This window comes from Drosophila montana, unplaced genomic scaffold (assembly GCF_035044405.1).
Source record: "Drosophila montana isolate Dmon_TW-CO22-7 unplaced genomic scaffold, ASM3504440v1 contig_2_1, whole genome shotgun sequence".
NCBI classification, from domain to species: domain Eukaryota; kingdom Metazoa; phylum Arthropoda; class Insecta; order Diptera; family Drosophilidae; genus Drosophila; species Drosophila montana.
Window position 1 is genome coordinate 765449 of NW_026997875.1, and position 22296 is coordinate 787744.

Consider the following 22296-nt stretch of genomic DNA (forward strand, 5'->3'; position numbering starts at 1 on the left):
ACAGCTATACCACAACATTATACCTTATATTAGAGTATACATAAAGACAAATGGTACGTTCCAAAGTAAATAACAATTTTTTTCAAACTAAACACAAACAAATTTTTTTATTTGGAGTAAATATGTTGATTATAGGCGTTATACAATACGGGAATGTCCAAACTAGTTATTGTACTAACCACTTATTTGTTCAATTTTTGTAAGAATGTGTTACAAATTGTTTTATACGGATCGATTAAGAACGGTCTAGCTTGGAGAACTATATATAGAGATTCTGCAAGCTAATTTAGATCTTTTTAAAAATTTTTGTTTTGGAGTAGACTTAGCTCTGGAGAATCACGCCTTATTATTCTTTAGATTCTTTCACTTGTGTATTCCATTATAAGAGGCTCGATATTTTACGGCTAGACCGTTAAAAAGTCGAAATATGGCTGGGAAATACCAAAGCATAAAATGTGGTCACCCATTTTGCGATTTGTGCGGCATTTTTTAGTGCGTTTCTCCAAAAGTGTTGAAAAGCGAAAAATGGCCGCAACATGCTATTCCGTGCCAGTGCCAATGCAGTGTTGAGGACGATTTCTTCCACAAAAAAAAAAGAAATGGTGTGCTGATTGTGATTTGATTATAAATAATAAGAAACTACAAGTAAACGAACGCGTTTAAAACGATTTGATTGCAACGAACAAGAAGTAAATTAAAGGCCTTTTTAACTACCGATTCCTGCACGCTGTTAATTGTTTTAACTATAGTTTATATGTATGATTGTGTGCATGTGTGAATTCGATTGTGTGCGTGCGTGTGTGTGTGTGTGTACAAGTGTGTGTTTGCCTGCGAGTTTCTCAGTCGATTCGCGAAATTGAGAATAGAAAGATGGTGCTCGCTAAATTGTAAGCGTGAAATAAGTCATATATAAATATACCAAAAATAAAAAAACAATTTTTTTTTGGCAAAAAGTGGCTACCAAAATTCCAATTAACAGTGGGAATCAAACGCAAATTCAAAAGTGAGTATACAACATAGGAAAGGGCTACTGCCTAACGTATTCGCTTTTCAAATGCGTTTCGGGGGCGCTTGGCAACAAGCAAAAGCCGCTACGCACACACACATATACACATGCTTGCATATATATATATATATATGCATGAGTGTGTAAACATGTGTTGTATTAAGCAGCACAAACTAAAATATTATTTCGCCCTACCCCAATTTTTTGTGCGCCCCATTCGCAGTGCATCCCTCACCGCTGCACTACTCAACGATGAGGCCACAGGCGCCGGCGTCTATGGTGCGAGATTGCAAAAAGGATGAGCTACGCTCTGCCCCCTGGTATTGGGGCAGCATAACCCGCGAGCAGGCTAAATCCATATTGTTTGGCCAACCGGACGGCAGTTTTCTGGTGCGAGATGCGCAGGCAAAGGTAATTGATTATAATGTAAATATATATGTATATATATATATATATATATGTGTAAATATTTGTTGAACTTGCAGAAGGGCGAATACACATTGACCCTGATGAAGGATGGCAACGAGAAGCTAATCAAAATTTGCCAAATGAATGACAATTACGGTTTTGTCGAAAACTTTCAATTCAGTTCGGTTGTGGACATGATAAACCATTATACGACCAATTCCCTCAAGATGTACAACAAAACGCTGGACATAACGCTCAGCTATCCGATGGTCTGCCCCTTCTATGATGAGGCACAGCCGCAGGGTGATTTACGTGTGCTGAGCGAACAATTCATCCGCTGCTCCCAGTTGCTGTTGCAACAGGAACAGGCGCTTGACCAAAAGAAGACCGCATTCAATGCCATACGCGAGGAGCTGGCCGAAAGGAAGCTGCAGCAACGTGTTTTTGGCAATGCGGAGAACATGTTCTTCCGGCAAATAGCGTTAATTGAATCGTATATGATCAAGCCGCCGGTGAATGCAAGCAGCGGCTCGAGTCCAGCAGCCGGAACGGGCGGCGTTGGCACATGTTCGCGGCAGGATGTGCAACAGCATATGCATGAGAATTTGATGCACATGAAGGAGCATCTGAAGGTGATGCACGCCAAAATGGAGCGACTCAATCAGGACATTAAGGCGCGCAAAGAGGAGGAACAACTGCTGGAGCGTCAGATCAATGCCAGCAAGCCGGAGCTACAGGAATTGCAGTTACGCAAGGACAAGCACATTGAGTAAGTGTCTGAAAAGTCAGCCGATAACTGACGTCATTCATTATTAATATTATATATCTATACATATATATATATATACATGTGCTTCTTTTGGAGTGCCAAACTGATTAGCGACGCGTCAGCGCAACAGACAACTCGACGGTTGCACTGCAGCGCAGCTAGAGTGGAGGGGCAGGGGCCGGAGCGGGAGCGGGGGGAGTCAGCCACTCGTTCGTTTCATGCTCAACGGCTGCACATATATATACATATATATATCTCGATTATATATACATTATACATTGTCCAATGCAATTTCGCCAACCAAGGAATTTAAATGCTCTGGGTTCTGGCTCATTTTACACGCGGGCCTCGCTCGACTCTCGGCCATTTGGCTGCTTTCTTGAGCTGCCGCTGCTCCCGTCGCTGCCGCTGCTCCCGTCCGCTGCTACCGCTTTCCGTTTGACCGATAATAATAGAAATAAAACGCTTTTTGCCTTTTAGCAGCGCTCGTCTGGTTTCGGCTTGCAATTCGCCACGCTGACTGGGCTACGTGCTGCCCGCATGTAATAAATACCCTGAACATTTTCGATGATGCGTTCTCCCCCTCTCCCCTCTCCCCTCCCCTTCCTCCTTTAGCCGCACAACACGTCCCCAAGCCAATGACAATGGCTGATAAGCTTACCGTCCCGTTGAGGCAGGCAACAAGACAATGCATTGCATATCCATCCAAGTACAGTGAAAGGCACCTTAATGGACAGCCAGCTTGGGCGAGCTTCTCCTTTAGCTGGCCGAAATTCGTAGTTCCAAGCTTCCTCCCAAGTTTCCCTTCGCAATGGACGCTCAACTTTTTGTAAAAAGAATCTTTTGTTTTGTGCAAAAAGTATGTCTGGAACTCAGCAAGATTCTTAAAACTATCTCGAATCAAATTGAAATAGTTTAGAAAAGTTCATTTTTGTTTATCATTAAAACTCATAGGAACTGTTTAAAATTAAGATAATAATGAAGCAATTTTCATTTTAAAGCAGGAAAAAATATAAAAAAATATATATATATATTCATAAAATACATTTCAATTTAGACGTTCGCTCCAGAGGAGCTTTCACTGTATGTGCATATATACATATATATAAAATACATTTATATATAAATTGAAATCCCTCTCGTTTGCCGCTTGTAACTTAAATCCGCTAACAAAACAAATTTCCATAAGCCCCCGTTGACAGTTTTACACGTTTTCAGGAATACTACAAAATGTATGCCAAGTGAATTATTGAGAATCATAAATTTTATTTTCTGCTTTAGCTCAGAAATCATAAATATTTTAAGTGCTGTCAGACGGCAGTCAAAACATTGTGTTTCGTTTTTGTATCGTTTCATAGTTGTGGCTCTTGCAAAAGCACATTGAAAGCTTTGAAGTAGCTTTTGATTAAGCGCTGTTGCACGAGCTTAATGTGGAGGGCGTAAAGCTTAAGTTCGAGCTTGAACTGTCGCTTTCAGCTAATGTCGTTCCACAGTTGTTGCTCTAGCAAAAGCACATGAAAGCTTTGAAGCAGCTTTTGATTAAGTGCTTTTGCACGAGCTTAATGTGGAGGGCTTAAAGCTTAAGTTCGAGCTTGAACTGTCGCTTTCAGCTAATGTCGTTTGCTCTTGCAAAAGCACATGAAAGCTTCGAAGTTTGTGATTAAGTGCTTTTGGTCGAGTATAATGTATAAAGCTTAAATCAATGTCGTTCCATAGTTGTTGCTCTTGCAAAAGCACATTGAAAGCTTTAAAGCTTGTGATTGAGTGCTTTAGTTAAGTTGAGCTTAAGTTCGAGCTTTAGCTGTCGCTTTCAGCTAATGTCATTGTGCTAATAACACCCAATGATATGCCTTAGATTCGTCATCGATGATGATAATGATGATGAAGATAACGTTAATTAGCCAAGCCTTGAACCATATTAGAACTGTGCCCTAACAGCACACACACACACACACACACACACACATACTAACTTTCGCAACAGTTTGTCTACGCTAGCTTTTATCTTTATTAAATCTGTCGTGCACACTAAAAATACCAACTAAACTTGACTGTTTATCAGACCTCACTAAACATCTGTTGCTTATCTGCCTGGGAATCTCACAAGCTTTTTTTTTTGTTAGCCTTGCAAATGAAATTAAATATATATATATACATATATATATTTGTCACAAAATGTGTGAAGTACCCGTTGGGTATATATTTTATTGAGCAGGATGCAGAGCTTCGTTTTCCATAATATCTCGATTCGACTTATTATATATACATATATATATATAATAGTCAGTCAGATCGGAGCACTACGCTTGGGAAAATAGGTTGAAGCTATTTTGTGTGTTGTGTTATCGCTCAAATTGGGTTTTTATTTGTCTAGCTTTCGTTTTTAACGAGCCTCACAATGTTCTCAGCATGTGGGCAACATCTTGTTAAATATCGGTCTACCATATAGCCCTGGGAACAAAAGGCCGACTATAGAGTTGTGTATATAGAATATCGCATATCCGCCAGGGAATTCAATTTATGGCTACCGAAAGATAACAATTTCTTTTTTTTTATCTATGCTCTTTCGCGCTTTAAGATCTTTTCTGTACAAGAACACATTTGTCTCTTATCTATTGCGAAAATCTTACAGGTTTTTATTTTATGCTCGCAGACTAGTTCACTTATCTTAAGGGCCCCTGGCAACTAGAATTTTGTTCAATCGGTTTCCCTTTCATTTTTACAGCTTTTTTTTGTACCCTCAGCTCATTGAAATTTGGGGGGGGGTTTTTGTGCAAAGGGAAAGGAAGGTGAAGCATATATATTCTTGATCAGCCTCAACAGACGAGTTGATTAAGATCCAGATCTGTTGTAAGAGCTAGAGTCCTCATTTTTGAACGTGTGACCTGCTGTAGGACGCGTAAATTATTCGATAACTCGTTCGATAACCATGAGATCGATAAAAATCGACAGGAAAAATTCTTCGAATCTTGTATAGTATATACTGAGAAGGAAAAGAAAGTGAATCCAGCCCTTAAAGTATATATATTCTTGATTAGCGTCAACAGGCGAGCTGATTAACAAACCAAATCAAATGTTTAGCATCTTGTGTAGTATAAACACTTAAAGAATACTTTCCCCGTGCCTCCTAAAGTTATAAGAAATAACCATTTTTTTTTTATTTTCGTATATAAAAGGAAGCTAGAGAGGCAGCTCGTCGCTTGGCTTAAGTCTTCCTTGTTTTATATATCCTTGTAGACGCTATTACATTTACCTCACGAAGTTAATAATGCATAGAAGGAGGGGCATCTCCAATCTGATAAGATATATATATCTATATATATGATCAACAGACGAGTTGATTAAGACACCAAATCTGATGTTTAGCATCTTGTGTAGTATACTTAGATTCAGAATACTTTTTGAATACCTTCCAAGTTTAGGTTTTCGTGTATATATAGAAGAAAGCTAAAAAGGCAGCTAGTTGTAGGGTATTTTCTAGTCTTCCCTAGCTTATATACCCTTGTAGAAGATATTACAAATTTGTCGTAAAATGTGTTCTATATTTGCTTAATCAACTGAGCTTTAGCTTTAGCTTAAGTTATCAAAGGAAGCTAGAGAGTCAGCTCTGCGCTGCGTACAGGGTATTTGTTGGTCGTTAGTTAGTTTCTTCGTCTGCTCCTTTAAGAGTTTGTCATCGATGATTGTCTTTGGGAGACAGCCCGAGCTGTGCGAATATGACTTTCTGTGTTTCTATTGGCGTGTTGCGCATTGTGCCTCCGGCTCGGCTGGGGCCAGATAAGGCACTATCGTTATCTGGCTGACGAGCATTTTTGTTTGCCAAGTGCTTAACAATTTTTTGTTCTTTCTTTTCTTGACGTTTCTCTATATACTATATTCGCAAACCTTTTTTTATTGTATTCTCCGTCTTTTTTTTGCTGTTTAAAGTCTTTATTTTAATTAAGATTAGGCATAACCATCTCTGGCTGGCTGGCATACATGCGCCAAGTCGCGTTTACTGTGCCGGGTATATTCTGACTATTGCGAATTCCTCGTGTCATGCGCCGCGTCACGAGCTGAGGTCTAGGTCGAACCGGCTGCTCGCCCGATAAGCGACATCGGAGAGAGGTCGCCAAATATATATACATATGTATCTATATAGTATATAGCTTAATTTTTGTTTGGGCGAGTGATCCTGCAGATTCCACACCAGGGTGATATATTGTCTTTGTCTAGAATCCATTTATAAAATCAACTCGCAGAAGATTTGGAATATTTCGTTTTTGTTTGCGTTCCAAATTTATGGTTAACTTATATATATATTTTTAGTTTTTCATTAAATTATAAAGAAACACAAACAAATGTGCGACACATTTCAATGCTGAGCAGAGCAAAATATCCATTTCTGCCCGAGCAAAGGCCGACTATATATCTACTCTTGATATTGATCCACATATATGTATATATATATAATTATATATATATCTGCTAATGGGTGGGCTATTTAATATAATGCGAATTTCGTGATTAAACTTAATGCACACAATTACTAATCGGCCATAAATCGAACCTGGACAATGGCGAGTTCTCCTTATCTAAAGACAAGCTGGGCTGGTAATTGGCCAACGTCTTTGTAAGGAACTGCGACCTCGGACAGAGGCTGATAAGAACCAGAATTGATATATATCACATTTAAACATTAATCGTTGTGGGGGCAGTTGGTCGACGTCGACGACAGTTGGCCTTGTTCGATAATTCGTTTTTTTTTTGTTGGATTCGCCCGACTAAAGATATCCGTAAACTCTTTGCAGGCGTCTGAAAGGCTTTGGTCTAACCGAGGACGATCTGAACGTTTTACTGGAGATGGGCTTCGATGAGCTGCAGCAGAACTATGAGAAGGCCTCGAATCAGCCGCATCGCAACGAATCGCTGTGGCTCATTAAGGATGCCAAACGGCACGATGCCGAGGAGCTGCTAAAGGGTGCACCGACGGGCACATTCCTGATACGAGCCCGCGACGTGGGCCACTATGCGCTGTCGATTGTCTGCAAGGCGGGCATCCATCACTGCATCATCTACGAGACGGAAAGCGGCCTGGGCTTTGCGGCGCCCTACAACATATATCCCTCGCTCAAGAAACTGGTCGAGCACTATGCCACCAATTCGCTGGAGGAGCACAACGATACGCTGACGACAGTCTTGCGCATCCCGGTCCTCTATTGGACGCAAAACAAACAGCACATATTAGAGCAGCTGCAGGAGGAGCTAGAGCTGGAGCAGGAACAGGAGCGTCTGGCACAACAGCAGACGACAACATTGATGCCGCCGCCGGCGAGCAGTGCGCCCATACCCACAACCAGATCGAGGGAGCACAGCGGCCACGATGCCGCTGTCGATGCGTCGCTCAGCAGCGAAACGGAAACGCCGCCCGCTTCCATATCGCCATCAAATTTTAGCACATCGCAATAGGCGATGCCTGGAACACAATCTCCTCCCTCCCCCAACCCCCTGCTAAACTGTCCAATCGAAAGGCCGAGCTACTAACTCTCATAGGTAGCCCTGGTCCGCCCACATTTAAATCTATCTCTCTTAACTATGATAATATTTAATATGAAGAAAAACAAAAAATATTTTGTGTGTGTGATGGCCGCAGTTTAACTGCGTCGGCAAACTGCAAGCGAAACAAGTAATTTGGTGATCCATGTTGATGTTGTCTATTATCCATATATATCCATATATATATAAGTATATATATATATACAGGCATGCCCAACTATATCTCTATATATATGTGTATATTTTCGTTTGTTTTCTTTGTAACAATGCATTTCGCTTGATACGAGTGATAAAAGGTCAAGCCAAGTGCTATGTAAATTGAAGGTGGTCTAAGCCACATCAGCTGTATATACATATAGATCTATATTTATCTATATATTTATATATATATATATGTATATTATTAAATCGGTGTAGCTCGCACGCTGCGCGTTTTCGAGTAATTGCCAATTGAACAGCTTAAAAAAACTAAATACAACATTGTCGTGTGTTTACTGTAAATATACCACTAATATATATATATATATATATATATATATAATTACATATATATATATATGTAGTTCTTATGAAATCGGGTCGATCGTTTGGCTGATTTTGATAATACAGCAGCGATAAATTGAGAGAGTAACAATTCGACCACCAAATTATTTGTTGTTATTAAAAAGAGTCTTTATTGATTTTGAATTAGTTTTTAAGCACAATTTATAAAATACGTACGTTTAACCCGATCAGTGATCAGTGATCAGTGATCGGTGATCGGTGATCAGTGATCAGTGATCAGTGATAAGTGATCAGTTGTCTGTTGCTACTTGATATCATGAACATAATTTCTTTTGTAAAACATCTAGAGTTCTTTATACATCTATATATTATCTAATTTTTGTGTTTAGTTTTTCTACACGTTTTTTAAGTCTATAGACAGCATACCTTAACACACACACACACACACACACACACACACACACACACACACGTACACAGCAACAAAAACAAAAAGTGCAATCGGCAAACGAAACAAAAGAAGAAAAAAAACTTTTTACATTTGTTATTTATACAATTAAAAAAGAAAAAACATGGTCATACAAAAAAAAAATGCTCCATAAAAAGACAAAAAAGAAAAAAAGGTAAAAGAGCTAAAAGAAGAAAAACCCGTCAACGGAATCTGCTGCAATATGCAAAAACAAAAAGAAGCTTCAGTTCGTAATTTATATATACACACACACACACACACACACATATATATATATATATATATATAACTATAAACATACATTTAACCCACCTGCTATGCGTTTTTTACATGCTCTTTCCAAAACAAAAAAAAAACAATTACTAACTTTATTTAAAATAAGTTTTGTGCAATTTGTGTTTGTTTAATTGAAGAAGAACAAAAAAAAGAAAGTTAGCAAAAGTTAAGCCCGTTTAGTTCAGAGTTTTGTTTGGAAAGGGCATTCGGTTTCGGTGTGGCCGAAATTGTTAATCGCCGCGCTTCCTGTTGCCAATTTTGTTTTATGTAACCAACACACACAACAACAACAACAGCAACACTCACCATAATTATTATTATTATTTTTTTAAAAGAAACTTTGTATATGTAATAATGTATATGTAACTCTTAATTTAATATATATTTAACTTGTAATACAATAATTTCATGTGTTTATACCATAATTATCTATATATATATATATGTATAATATAAATATTTTTTTTATTTTCTAATGCTATGAGATTTCGTCCGGATCTCCTACGTTGTAGTATTTTATAAGTTTTAAACATTTAGTGTGTAAAAATGCGTTTCAAAACAAACAAAAGAATAAGAGAAAAAAACTAAACAACTTCAAACGAACTTTGTATTTTAAATTTTTGTACGAGTTAATATTATTATTAGCATTTCTTTTTGCTTTTTGCCATACTTAAATGTTAGACGAGAAAGTTGAAGAATGTGAAAAACATAATGTTAAAAAACGAAAAGAAAAGAAAAACAAACAAGAAAATAATAATCCCAATGGGCTGCATTTTTGGCGCTGTGCTGAGCCGATGATATGATGATAACGAATTGCAAATTTGTTGTATTTTTTATATGAAACAATATATATATTTAGATATGCATATATATGTATATGCTATATGTTGTAGTTATTAAGCATTAACCTGCCACAGTCGGTTCAACAGAAACAGAAACAACAACAACAACAACAGAAACCAATTTTTTGTAGTAGATATTAAAGAGAAATGAAAAAAACATATGTATGTATCCATTTGTATTTTGTGTCTAAAACAGCAACAACGACAAACATAAGAATGTTCGTAAATAACAAAATGAAAATAAAACGAAACAATAAGTAAAAGAAAATTTATATATATACATATATACGCGATGATGATGGTGAAGAAAAAACAACAACAACAAGGGGGCACATATTAATTTGCTATACTTTATTTTACACGCCAGTTCTTATTGGATTTTCGTGCAAGGGATGAGTGGGGGGGGGGGGGGGGGGCTGTTGCTGCTTTCAATGGAAGCGCTCGCCCCGACTTTCTGCTGAGCTGTGTGTAACGCGACCCCAAGTCAGGGAATACGCTGGAAATCACGCGCCCTGTGCTGCCCAACGAATGACAACAACAATTTGGCACCAAACACGAGATCAGCTCATGATACGCCGTGGTCCAACATCAGAATTATAGTCCAAAGGAATTCGCTGTCCATCACGCTAAACAATGGGCGTCGGATTCGATAATGCCCGCTGGCAACTTTTGGTCTTGTTTCACCTATTTATATAGTAATGTTGTGGCTGAACAAATTTACTATTATCATTTTATTAGATTGTTATTTATTTTTTTCTATATATACATATACATGCTCTGCTGTTATTACAAATTAATAAACCTTTATTTTAAGGTACCATTTTGGGCAATTGTGCCAATTGGCGTATTTTAAGGAAATTTCAGTTAAAAGTCCCTTGGTGAGTAGCAACACCTTATTACATTTCCCTAGCATGTTATCATAAAATATATATATATCAATTTGAGTTACTTATGTTTATATATGTTTCCTGTTTTCAAAATTGTCAAAAATTTCATGACTATTCAAGTGAATTACAATTTTAGATTTAGGAAATTCTTTACCGTGGAGAACAGGTAAAACTGTCATAAGTCCCACAAATTCTATTGAAAGTGTTTTTTGACAATGTTACCAACCTGCCTAACACAAACTGTCATATAACACAAATTGCATTTTTTATCGCGTTTTATTGGCCTGTGATTCTTATGGCCATGCGTTATCAAAATTTATACAACATTTTTAAGTTCTTGTTCTATTTTAAGAACCATTTAAGGTTATGGTGCGATATAATCCTATGAACTTTAATTTTCTAAATATAACGTCTTTAATATTTGGGAAATTATTTATTTTCGCAGCAAATTCAACAAATCCCATTTAAAATCCCATGTTGAAAATCAACAGGTTATTAAATTTGCCTAATATGTGTGTGTTATAAATATATGACATGATAATATTATTCGGCCATTAATTCAATGATTTATGCGACTTATATGCAAAATGTTCTATTATTTTGGCAGAAACTAGTGCATACACACACACACATGTGTATAAAAAGTATATTTATACACACAAGCTTGCATGCAGAAATAAGTTAATATATTTGCTTACGTTATGGTTTCTCACGTAGAAAGTGCGTTAACCCTGACGCTGATCTTTTCGTTTAGCCTGCAATAACTAAATTTATTAATTTTTCACACTCTACATTATGTGAAGAGAATAATATTAAATACAATTTCAAATTTCTTGCAAAGAAATGCATTTGATATTAAAATGCAGCGCTAAAAAGTATGCTGTGTTTTAATGCGCTAAACTGCCAGGGCTGCATAGTCAAAACAAATAGCATGCGGAAACAACAAAAACACGTTAAAAACGTTTGCGCCAAACATAAAGCGAACATATTTATGTGCACACACTTGTGTATGTATTTGTATGTGCACATATTTATGTACATACACAAATAGTTGACCGCATTTAGTTTGAATTATATATTATGCGCAATATTCAAGGCGTTGGTTTTGCGGTTTGAATCCCAAGCGCCCGCCCGCCGGCTAGCAAATGCGCATTGTGAACGAACGCTGAGGGGGCGATTCACGCTAACTGCGCAGTTGTTTAAAAATCTATGTATTTGCCGGGCTGCTGCTGGTCTCTTAAATGTGTGTTCTTGGCGTATGTCTGTGTGGGTGTACACATGTATATGTATATATGTATGTATGTTTGCATAGACAGAATGTAGGTTATGAGCCGCTGCCACGCGCATAGTTTGAGAGGCCCAACACGCAAGTTGTTGTTGTTTACAGTTTTAATAATGGCCAACGCCACGGCAGACATGTGCCGGCCGGTATTTTCTTTCGGCAGTTCAACAAACCCCAAGCAAATATTTAATACTTATACCAGCCCAAGGTGAATTGTTATCATTGATTAAATCGGTTCATTAGAAAGCCTTTCAAGGCTTTCAACAGCTGATAAAATAAACAAAATCCGTTGGTATATTTAAATTCAATACTTTCTAGCATTATTTACTGTTTATTGCATGTTGCTTAAGAATTAGATTTGTACAAATTGGTAAATAGAAAGAAACTCAACTCAGTCAATGTGACTGAAAATCTGACTAAGAACTTAAAGCTATATCAACAATTTAGTGGGAATAATGGGGGCTAACACTAAAAAGATCAGTATCAGGTGTGATATTAAAACTAATTTGATGGCTAATGTTAAAAACATTTGGAGAATGAATGCATGAGTTTTGGCTGTAGCTGCTTGGAATTGGATTGCATTTACAGCTCCAGCTGGAACTGCTCCTGTTCCTCAATTTTCAGCGATTGTGTCTTCTTCACCAAGTCCGTGGGCACGGGCACACACTTGCGGAAGGGGGTGCGGGGCGTGCCGCGCAGCAGGCAGCTGGGTATATTGCTGGGCGGCGTTTGGCTCAGCGGGGATCCACGCAGATTCTTCATGAAGGCCCGTTCATAGATCACCTTGGTGCCTGCAAAAACAAAATCCCAATTCAATTATTAGTCTACATTTCATTGATAATTGCATCAGACTCCGCACAGGTGATAAGACACAGCTGCACGAGCCCATAGAAATATTCATGAGTCACGGACATGTGCGCCTGGCCAGACTGAGTCTGAGTCGGAGTCTAGGATTGTTATCACACGGCTGATTCACAGTTACCGAAATATTGCATCAACTTACCGCCAGGTGTGGTGGAGAAGAGGGTGCCGCCGGGCGTGGAGGAGTACACTTCCGGCATTTGGATGGGATCCGATATGACAACCTTCTTGGTCTTCGTCATGGCCAGGGGCAGCGCATGGGAGAAGGCTTGGCGAGCGGTGGGAGATGCAGACATCTTCTACTTTTTGATTATGCAACTTTCCGTTACTTTGTAACACGTGTAAATCGTAATCGAACGAACGACTTTTGTTTGTTTGCGCGAAATTGCGTTGTTGATTTGTCGCTGCCTTTGACTTCTGCTTATCAGCTGCTGACGCGCCTTCGAACGTGCTTGGTTCGCTTTGCGAGTCCAATTGACACTCAACGGCATTTAACAGCTGTATTTATACTGCTTGCTCTTCTTCTTTCAATCGTGTCGAACGTAAACAAAGCAACCGAAACACACGTTCCGGCAGCGCGTCACTGCACTGCGCTATCTCTCTCGCTCTCTCTCTCTCTCTCCCGCTCTTTCTTGCACTCTCCCTGTGCTTGCTCTCTTCTTGTTGTTGCCTGCAATATATGTATATGTAGCTTGTTTTTGTTTTTTTGTTTACCAATTCTTTCGAATTGGTACTAAACGGTTTTGGTTGTGTTGGAAGGGACGCTTATACATATCTCTCGGATACCATCTTAACCCTTTCGTGACCAGCCTTACCTGCACAAAAACGTTGTTTACAACTTGTGAACGCATTCTGCATTGTTATTTTTCGAATTAGCTGTTTTTTGTTTACAATTTCTTGCATTTAAATTATGCAAGAATAATTAACGGCTGCGTATCAAGCAGTTATTGCGTACAGAAATGTGCCTAATTCAGTTCATTTCATATATTTTATATGTTAATAAAATCCTCGATATATATCTATAATTGGGATCAGTAGCTCGGGCTTAACTTTATCTAGGAACTGGAAAATTTAGGTCAGTTATATATGGCGGCAATTTGAGTAATTCCTCTACTTTAGTTAGCAATATATTTATAGATATATGTCATTTTGACCGATATACATATATTATTGTGTTCCGGAATTGACGAGAATTTGCTGAAGATATCTTAAAAACAAGCAAAAAAATTAATTTCATAATTAAACAATATTTTTAGTGAGTCTATGATATAGTGGTCCGATTCGGCCGACATACATATGTACAAAAAAAAAGGGATATATACCAAGTTACCTTAAAACTGAAAGAATACTTTGCATAAACACAGAAAGATGTACTTGGCTACTTTAACTAAGCTCACCATCTACTTATATCACCCGGAGGGGAATACCTTCCTAAATGGGTTTCAGATTTCGGGACAAGGGTATACATAGCATAGTTCTTCCCATAAATATAGATACATCAATTATTTAGCAGTAGGCATATTCAATCCTTTAACAGAGTAGCCTGTGCTTCAACCCATCCATCTGATCTTATTGTCGATCTCATAGATTTTATAATACTAAACTAAATAATATAAAGATATGTTATTTGGCAGCTTATATTGTCTCAGTCAGATATTGCTTGGCACTTCTCGGAAGAGATAGACCATTTATAAAGCATAAATTTCTGCATTTGCCGTTTCCTAGGAATATGTTGTCATCGTTGCTTTAAGATCTGGTCTTCAGTCTCTTGGCCGTCTCACATGTGACTGAGACCAGAGAGCTGAGTGCAAACTGCGCAGTAGTTTCTAAACGCATTTCTTTTGATCAGACAGGCAGATGCCGATGCCGGCCGGTATTTCCAGAGGAGCGGTTCAATAAACCCCCCAAATAAATACATATACATTCATAGATGTATACTCATTTGCTGATATAGATGGAATATTCCCATCAAGGTAAAATGGAAATACACACTCGAGAAGCTTATAGATAACTTGGTTAGTCAGCGCCTCAAGGTCCAGCAGCTGATAAAATATACAAATAAACCCGTTGTTCAATTTCAATAATTCAAAATTATTTATAAGTTTTTATTGCATGAGTTGCTTACTAACTAAAATTTATCAATTAAATTAAGAACACAAATTCAATCAATATGACTGAACACTAAACGAACAACTTAAGAGCTACATGGACAATTTGATGGCATAAATATGAGAGCTAGCACTATAAGATCAGTATCAGGTGTGACAATACAACTAGATGGATATCTTATGATAAAAACATTTTGGATGATGTCTATGCGTTTTGGCAGTAGCTGCTTGGAATTGGGATGCATTGTTCTTGGTGTGTTGCGCATTTACAGCTCCAGCTGGAACTGCTCCTGTTCCTCAATTTTCAGCGATTGTGTCTTCTTCACCAAGTCCGTGGGCACGGGCACACACTTGCGGAAGGGGGTGCGGGGCGTGCCGCGCAGCAGGCAGCTGGGTATATTGCTGGGCGGCGTTTGGCTCAGCGGGGATCCACGCAGATTCTTCATGAAGGCCCGTTCATAGATCACCTTGGTGCCTGCAAAAACAAAATCCCAATTCAATTATTAGTCTACATTTCATTGATAATTGCATCAGACTCCGCACAGGTGATAAGACACAGCTGCACGAGCCCATAGAAATATTCATGAGTCACGGACATGTGCGCCTGGCCAGACTGAGTCGGAGTCTCAGTCTAGGATTGTTATCACACGGCTGATTCACAGTTACCGAAATATTGCATCAACTTACCGCCAGGTGTGGTGGAGAAGAGGGTGCCGCCGGGCGTGGAGGAGTACACTTCCGGCATTTGGATGGGATCCGATATGACAACCTTCTTGGTCTTCGTCATGGCCAGTGGCAGTGCATGGGAGAAGGCTTGGCGAGCAGTGGGAGATGCAGACATCTTTTTGATTATGAAACTTTCCGTTACTTTTGAGCACTTGTAAATCGTAATCGAACGAACGACTTTTGTTTGTTTTCGCGAAATTGCGTTGTTGGTTTTGGCTATTGCTTATTTTAGCTGCTGCCGCTGCTGCTGTGTGTGCTGACTTGGTCGCTCTGCGAGTCCAATTGACACACAACAGCCGTGGGGAGCAGTATTTATACCGCTGGCTCTTCCTCTTTCGCGCCGTTAAGCGTGCAAGCAAAACAGACGCACACACACATGCACACATGCACACACATGCTCTCTTCGCGCGCTCTCACGCTCACACCAGGGTAGCCGTCTGCTGATGTTTTTGTTTTTGCTTCTTGCTTGTTTTGTATTCTACAAAATTTCTGCGTAGTACTAGCAGTATATGGTTGTTGTTATTCCTGTGCAATATATTTGTTGCTGTTGTTTTTTTATTTCTTCTATATCTTGCCAATGCAGACCAGAGTGTTCGATTCATTTCGGTTTTGCTGGGGCGTCTGGGACGGCGTCAGCCTTGATCGGTCGCGGGCTGTTGTTGACCGGTTCTAATCTGTTTATCTTTGCCGCTTGTATTTATTGGTAAACAGTTATGTAGAAATATGTGGAGACAAAACGCACAAACAAGAAGAACCAGAATATCGAATATCGATAACGCTCGCATCGATTGCCGCATGATTGCATTTTGATGACTCACCTGCTCTAGTAGTTAAGAAAAGTTAATAGAAAAACAAAAAACAACGCACAAGTAAGTAATTAACATAAAGACACGTTGCCGGTCCAATTGGCTGACGTATGGACAGGCAGCATATCAATTAAATTGTGCGGCACGAGCCGCAATAACAACGTGCGGGGGCGCTGTTGACGACACTTCGCGAGGAATGGTTGTAAAAATTATGCTGCTTAGCAGCCAATTACGTGGGCAACGTAATTCGACGTAGTTTGTTATTTTGGCCATTGGCCATAGCCCGAACTGATGTTGGTTGTAATGCCACCACGTGTAGCACCAACACCCCTCCCCACCCCCCCCCCCCCCCCGCTCAGTTTATGTGGGACAATAGCTGCCACCCACGATCGCCGGCGGTTTATCTTTAGCAGCAAGGTTAATATGAAAGCCACGTGCTTTAATTTATGTTCAAATCGAACAGATCTGTGGCAACGCACTTTCCCATTGGCCTCGCTCTAAAGATAGTCGGCACTAGGAAAGTTTTCTATCTGGGCCAGCCCGGGCGACTGGCGCCTTTCGCCTGGCACCTGTGCAATTAACCCCATTTGGGGCAGCTACATTTATCCATATCTACATATGCCTAAGTGCTGACCCTGCTAATTGAGGTGATAAACAGCCGCATTACAGAGCACACCCGTCCCCCTTTGCCGTGTCATCCGGCACGTAGCATAAACAGCTAGCCAGCCCTACGTGCGGGTGTAAGCCTATGCGAGATTTTCATGCTCTCTGACGCTCTCTTTTCGTTTATAGCTCTCTCGCTCGCTCTCCTGCTCGCTTATCAACCCCCCTTTGGGCTAAGGAAACCAGTTTCGAGTTTTAGTTTCGCTTTTTGTTTGTACCTGCGCAGTAGCTGCGCCAAGAAAATGCGTCTCGGGGAAAATTTCGGCATGGCAAACAGGTAAGATCTGTGCGGCAACCCCTAGACCCCGTCGCATTTAAAAAAAAAAGTGTGTGTTTTTTTTCTTTCGAATTTCGTTAAATTCGGCACGGCTGACGAAATTGCACGATGCCATTGCAGCAGCAGCTCTTTAAAAGTACAAAATCTATCTATAAGTCTATGCGTATACATATTATATATTAGCATCTAAATTAAGCGATTTGTATTCAAAGTGCTGATAGTTTCTCATGAATGGATTCGCCTCTTGCGCTGCCCGGCTCCGAGAGGCGCCTAAGCAGCATGCCTTAAAAACGAGCTAATCAACAAGTGACAACAACGGGCACAACGCACTCTATATACCCTCTCTCTCTTTTTGAAATTAAATTTTCAATCATTTCTTCTTAAATTGGTTTATTTCGTTTTGATTTAGATTTTGGAAGAATTTCAGTTTTTCTATCATTTGGAGTGCACTCGAACTTATCAATTCAGACGAAATACGGCCTATTCATTCCATTCACATTTGTCATATACATATGTAATGCTGATAAGCATTCTAAAGTAAACAATGCCCAATACCTCTACCTCTATACTAGTCTGTGCAGATAATGATGTGATTTGCCATTTGTTATTTAAAAAAAAATAAACAAATGATCGTAGCTTAAGTGCGCTTTTTCAATACGAATCTTTTATTCATATATCTTAGGGGATATACAAATTTCATGTGGCATAATTTCGAGATCTCATATCTTGAGATAATAGATAATAGATAGAGTTTTCTTGAGGCTTTTTTTTTTTAACTTTCAGTCTGCTCGCAAATGTAGTCACACTTTTACAGGGTATCGAAAATAGCATATTGCTTTTTTTGTCAACGTCGATGACCCAAAAACAAATATTTGTGTGTTTATGTCTAGAAACCTGAAAACAAATGTAAATATGTATTTAATTTAAGATGACGCCGGCCCCGTAACCGAAACGCTGCTGAGTAGAAGAAAAAAACAAAAAAAAATTAAAAATCAAAATAAAATTCGAATCAGTTGACTTTGTTTATTCGAATTATGAAAAACAAACTGCTTGCCCAAAATAAACCAAATAGAATATCGTCAACAAAGGACCATATATATTAGGCCTATAAATCAGTAGCTCGTATCAGCAGGGAGCTCAGAAATACGCCCTCGTCCTATATCGAGGTTCAGACTGCAAGGCGCGTTGTTTTTTTTCTTTTCTTATTTGCAGTTCCCAGAAGACAATCTGCCGCATGACTAGCTTTGAAAAATAGGTTCAATAGCCAAGCTGATAAGTCGAAACTGTAAAGATGTCTTATTATTTCCGAAATGCGATCCCAAAATATTTCAATTGCCCGACAAAAAGTTGGATTATTTTGCATTCGGCAGCTTCTTTTCGCACACAATCAATAAATAATGCATTGGAATTTTGCTGCAAAATGAAGTAAAAGTAAACTATGGAAATGTTTGTAAGGAACTTGTGAAACCTTCGCGACGATCAATGAACTTTTATTGTTTTTTTTTTTTCACTTTCAGAACACGCGAGTTTCATGAACTTATTGGATAGCCAGTTTTATTGCCCTCACGCGAATAATACAATGGACGATGACGAGGCCCGGGAATAAATAGTTATTCCGGCCTCTTTATTGTTAAGGCTTTCGATTCCTTTTCGAACAATCTTGGCTCATTCTGAGTGCAACAGAAAAGAAGAACATTTATTTGAAGAGTTTGATCCAAGAGTTCCTTAATTGAGCAAAGTGAGACTTAGTATTTTAAGTTAAGTTATTCTTTGACTATTTATCAGTTAACAGGCCTTTTATTATTTTGCATTGCATTTATATTGCATTGTGCAACTGTTAGTCACTGTTCAGTCGCGTTATCTGGCAATAGTTTCTTGAATATAAACCAACCAGCACTTGAGCACTTTACATAAGGAAGTTAACTGAACGTTAACCGTGTCGTAAATGATAAATGCATTCCTTAACTACGCCGTAGTATAAAAGAAACGTATATATATGAATGAAATTAAGAAATTGGCGTACAAATTTGATTTGTTATGAATGGGGAGACAGGTGTGCAGCATCTAGTACTGTAAATTTATACTTTACGTTTAAATTTAAACTCAATTGAAAGCTCAAAGTCGCATATATTTTAAACTATACTCCAAACGACATTGCTCGATATATAAAAAAGTTAATTAACACAAACCGCTCACATTTAAAAAGAGCAATGCGCGCGTGGATTAGCGCCACCTGGCGTTACAAACAAACAACCCTGTTTTAATATCGATAAACACAGTGTGGCACGGCATGCTTATCGATCGCACAATCGGTAATTATTTTTTTTGGCGGGAGGTGTGCACACTCATTGGCTGCCCAGGGACTGAAGAAATTATTTTTAAATAAATTAATTAAAACAACTATGGATCTTAACGATGCCGTGCTAACGTGCGCGGTGAACATACACTGGACGAACGCGGTGGGCATAACCGGGCGCAAGCTGGCCTACAGGACGGCAACGCTGCGTCTGGTGCGTAACGATTTGCGCGAAATTTTCGTGGAGGTGACGCCCGAGAAGCTAAAGCCGCTCAAATTCAAGCTGAAGGACATAATGGTGCACAAGAAATTCATGTCCGAGGGCAAGGCGACGTTCAACTTCAAGGCGGAGCAGTGCTCGCTGTATCTGTCCAATGCGCCGCCGGGCACCTTGATGCTCTTCCTGCGCACCATATTCATCAAAATGAATGGCGGCGACGACGGCGCACTGGATGAGGCGGCCATGCAAAAGAAGCTGCGCGAGCAAATGCTGGGCTCACGGCCCAGCAGCTTTGATGAGATCTCACCGGTGACCACCGCCGAAATGGTTTTGGCGCGCAAAAAGGCGGGCCTCATAACGCGTGGCAGCACGACCACGCCCTCGCCGCAGGCAGCCAAAAAGCGCCGCTTCGAGGAGCTAAAGGCGACGGGCGAGGACAAGAGCCAAAGCGTGCCCGCTGCCAAAAAGCTGTACCAGGCATCGCCACTGGCCGCCCCGCAAACGGAGGACTCGCTGCGTTTGAGCGAGGAGCAAATGGAAGTGCTGCGCGCCTGCATCGCCGGCAAGAATGTCTTCTTCACGGGCTCCGCCGGCACGGGCAAGAGTTTTCTGCTGCGCAAGATAATCTCGGCGCTGCCGCCGGAAGGCACCGTGGCCACAGCATCCACGGGCGTGGCCGCCTGCCTTATTGGCGGCACAACCTTGCACGCTTTTGCCGGCATTGGCGGCGGCGATGCTACAGCTCAACGTTGTCTGGAGCTAGCGTCGCGTCCCGCTGCCGCGCAGACCTGGCGCAAATGCAAGCGTCTGATCATAGACGAGATCTCCATGGTGGATGGGCAGTATTTTGAGGTGGGTTGCTCAAGCTCCAGAAACTGACAATCCAGCTAATCTCTGACTATTGCAGAAAATTGAGGCTGTGGCGCGTCACATACGCCGCAACGAGCGTCCATTTGGCGGCATCCAGTTGATACTCTGCGGCGATTTTCTGCAGCTGCCGCCCGTCGTCAAGGGCGAGACGGCCTTGCAGCGCTTTTGTTTTCAGTCCAGCGCCTGGGAGGGCTGCGTCCAGTGCGTCTACGAGCTGAAGCAGGTGCATCGTCAATCCGATCCAGAGTTTGTTAAAATACTCAACCATTTGCGCATCGGTCATGTCAACGAGACCATCTCGGCCAGGCTGGTGTCCACCTCAAAGCAGAAAATCGAAGGCAATGGCATTCTGGCTACGCAGCTGTGCTCGCACACGAACGATGCCAACTCAATCAACGAATCGAAGCTGGAGCATTTGAGCGGCGATAAGGTGCTGTTCCGTGCCGAGGACTCGGATGCCGGCTTGAGCAAACAGCTGGACCAGCAAGTCCAGGCGCCGGCACAGCTCTATCTGAAGATCAATGCGCAGGTAATGCTGCTCAAAAATATTAATATAGCCAACGGCCTGGTCAACGGTGCGCGCGGTGTCGTCGTGCGCATCGAGAAGGGTCTGCCCGTGGTGCGTTTCAAGAACAATCAGGAGTACATGTGCCGGCACGAGAAGTGGATCATTAAGACGGCCACGGGCGGCGTGCTCACGCGCCGTCAGGTGCCGCTCAAGCTGGCCTGGGCCTTCTCCATACACAAGAGCCAGGGACTGACACTCGATTGCGTTGAGATGTCGCTCTCCAAGGTGTTCGAGGCTGGCCAGGCATATGTGGCCCTGTCGCGCGCCAAATCGCTGCAATCCGTGCGCATTCTGGACTTCGATGCCAAGCAGGTGTGGGCCAATCCACAGGTGCTGCAATTCTACAAGAACTTCCGGCGCCGTCTCATCGACACCAGCCTGATACCGCTGGGACCCAAGAACAAGGACAAGAAGCCGGGCGCTGGCAGCACCAGCAGCGCCCTGGCCAAGCTCAAGAAGAGTCTCATGAACAAGCCGCTCGTCTCGATAAGCTAGTTAAATACAATGCTCGACTGATCTTTTAGCAACAAATTTTTTATCTAACGACTGAAACAAGGCTTTCCATTTTGAGGCTGCCGCCCAGGTGCCTCAAAGTCCAAACCCTTGACATATGCACAATCTTAGCTGCTAGACTTTAATTTGACTTATTTGCAATTAACATAGCCACAAATCTCGTTGTCTCAAATCGTCTTAGGCAATTTTATTTATGGCAAGAACGATTCGGGATACCGAAGATTAAGTAATTCTATAGGAACTGTTCCTGATTTCAATATCTTCTACAACGATAAAAAAAAGCCTAAACAATTTAAATGTCTGGGACTAGCCCGGCAATAAACGCTAGCTTGTAACTTTTTATACATTATAAGTCCCAACTAGTTTAAATACAGAAAGGATGTCCTAATTCGTAAAACTCAAGCACGCAT

At 40.6% G+C, this 22296-nt stretch overlaps 4 protein-coding genes across 5 annotated transcripts; 2 read left to right on the forward strand and 2 right to left on the reverse strand.

Moving 5' to 3' along the window:
- Positions 1-533: 533 nt before the first annotated feature.
- Positions 534-8991, forward strand: Pi3K21B (phosphatidylinositol 3-kinase regulatory subunit alpha). Its single transcript, XM_064684871.1, has 4 exons — positions 534-1003; positions 1230-1417; positions 1492-2183; positions 6974-8991. Coding segments are annotated over exons 1-4 (1539 nt in total). The 5' UTR covers positions 534-1002; the 3' UTR covers positions 7632-8991.
- Positions 8992-12275: 3284 nt separating this feature from the next.
- On the reverse strand, positions 12276-13305 carry LOC135430280 (eukaryotic translation initiation factor 4E-binding protein). The gene is made up of 2 exons (XM_064684891.1): positions 12982-13305; positions 12276-12769 (listed from the first exon to the last, which is right to left on the reverse strand). Exons 1-2 carry the CDS (start codon positions 13133-13135, stop codon positions 12561-12563), a joined length of 363 nt encoding a protein of 120 aa, XP_064540961.1. The 5' UTR covers positions 13136-13305; the 3' UTR covers positions 12276-12560.
- A 1609-nt stretch (positions 13306-14914) lies between these two features.
- LOC135430281 (eukaryotic translation initiation factor 4E-binding protein) lies at positions 14915-15934 on the reverse strand. The gene is made up of 2 exons (XM_064684892.1): positions 15635-15934; positions 14915-15422 (listed from the first exon to the last, which is right to left on the reverse strand). Exons 1-2 carry the CDS (start codon positions 15786-15788, stop codon positions 15214-15216), a joined length of 363 nt encoding a protein of 120 aa, XP_064540962.1. The 5' UTR covers positions 15789-15934; the 3' UTR covers positions 14915-15213.
- A 425-nt stretch (positions 15935-16359) lies between these two features.
- Pif1 (Pif1 DNA helicase) lies at positions 16360-22288 on the forward strand. 2 transcript variants are annotated; one of them, XM_064684864.1, is made up of 4 exons: positions 16360-16542; positions 17272-17419; positions 18937-20787; positions 20843-22288. In XM_064684864.1, exons 3-4 carry the CDS (start codon positions 19822-19824, stop codon positions 21866-21868), a joined length of 1992 nt encoding a protein of 663 aa, XP_064540934.1. In that variant the 5' UTR covers positions 16360-16542; positions 17272-17419; positions 18937-19821; the 3' UTR covers positions 21869-22288. The 2 variants fall into 2 exon arrangements, with proteins under 2 accessions (XP_064540934.1, XP_064540935.1); XM_064684865.1 differs by lacking the exons at positions 16360-16542; positions 17272-17419 and adding an exon at positions 18664-18869.
- Positions 22289-22296: the final 8 nt, after the last annotated feature.

Excerpts from the sequence above, each read along its gene's own strand:
- Pi3K21B (XM_064684871.1), top strand. Across the intron at positions 1,418-1,491 it reads TGCGAGATGCGCAGGCAAAG|AAGGGCGAATACACATTGAC; the intron begins GTAATTGATTAT and ends TTGAACTTGCAG. Across the intron at positions 2,184-6,973 it reads CGCAAGGACAAGCACATTGA|GCGTCTGAAAGGCTTTGGTC; the intron begins GTAAGTGTCTGA and ends AACTCTTTGCAG.
- LOC135430280 (XM_064684891.1), bottom strand. The coding sequence starts at position 13,135 with ATGTCTGCATCTCCCACCGCTCGCCAAGCCTTCTCCCATGCGCTGCCC. Across the intron at positions 12,770-12,981 it reads CTTCTCCACCACACCTGGCG|GCACCAAGGTGATCTATGAA; the intron begins GTAAGTTGATGC and ends TTGTTTTTGCAG.
- LOC135430281 (XM_064684892.1), bottom strand. The coding sequence starts at position 15,788 with ATGTCTGCATCTCCCACTGCTCGCCAAGCCTTCTCCCATGCACTGCCA. Across the intron at positions 15,423-15,634 it reads CTTCTCCACCACACCTGGCG|GCACCAAGGTGATCTATGAA; the intron begins GTAAGTTGATGC and ends TTGTTTTTGCAG.
- Pif1 (XM_064684864.1), top strand. The coding sequence starts at position 19,822 with ATGGATCTTAACGATGCCGTGCTAACGTGCGCGGTGAACATACACTGG. Across the intron at positions 20,788-20,842 it reads TGGATGGGCAGTATTTTGAG|AAAATTGAGGCTGTGGCGCG; the intron begins GTGGGTTGCTCA and ends TGACTATTGCAG.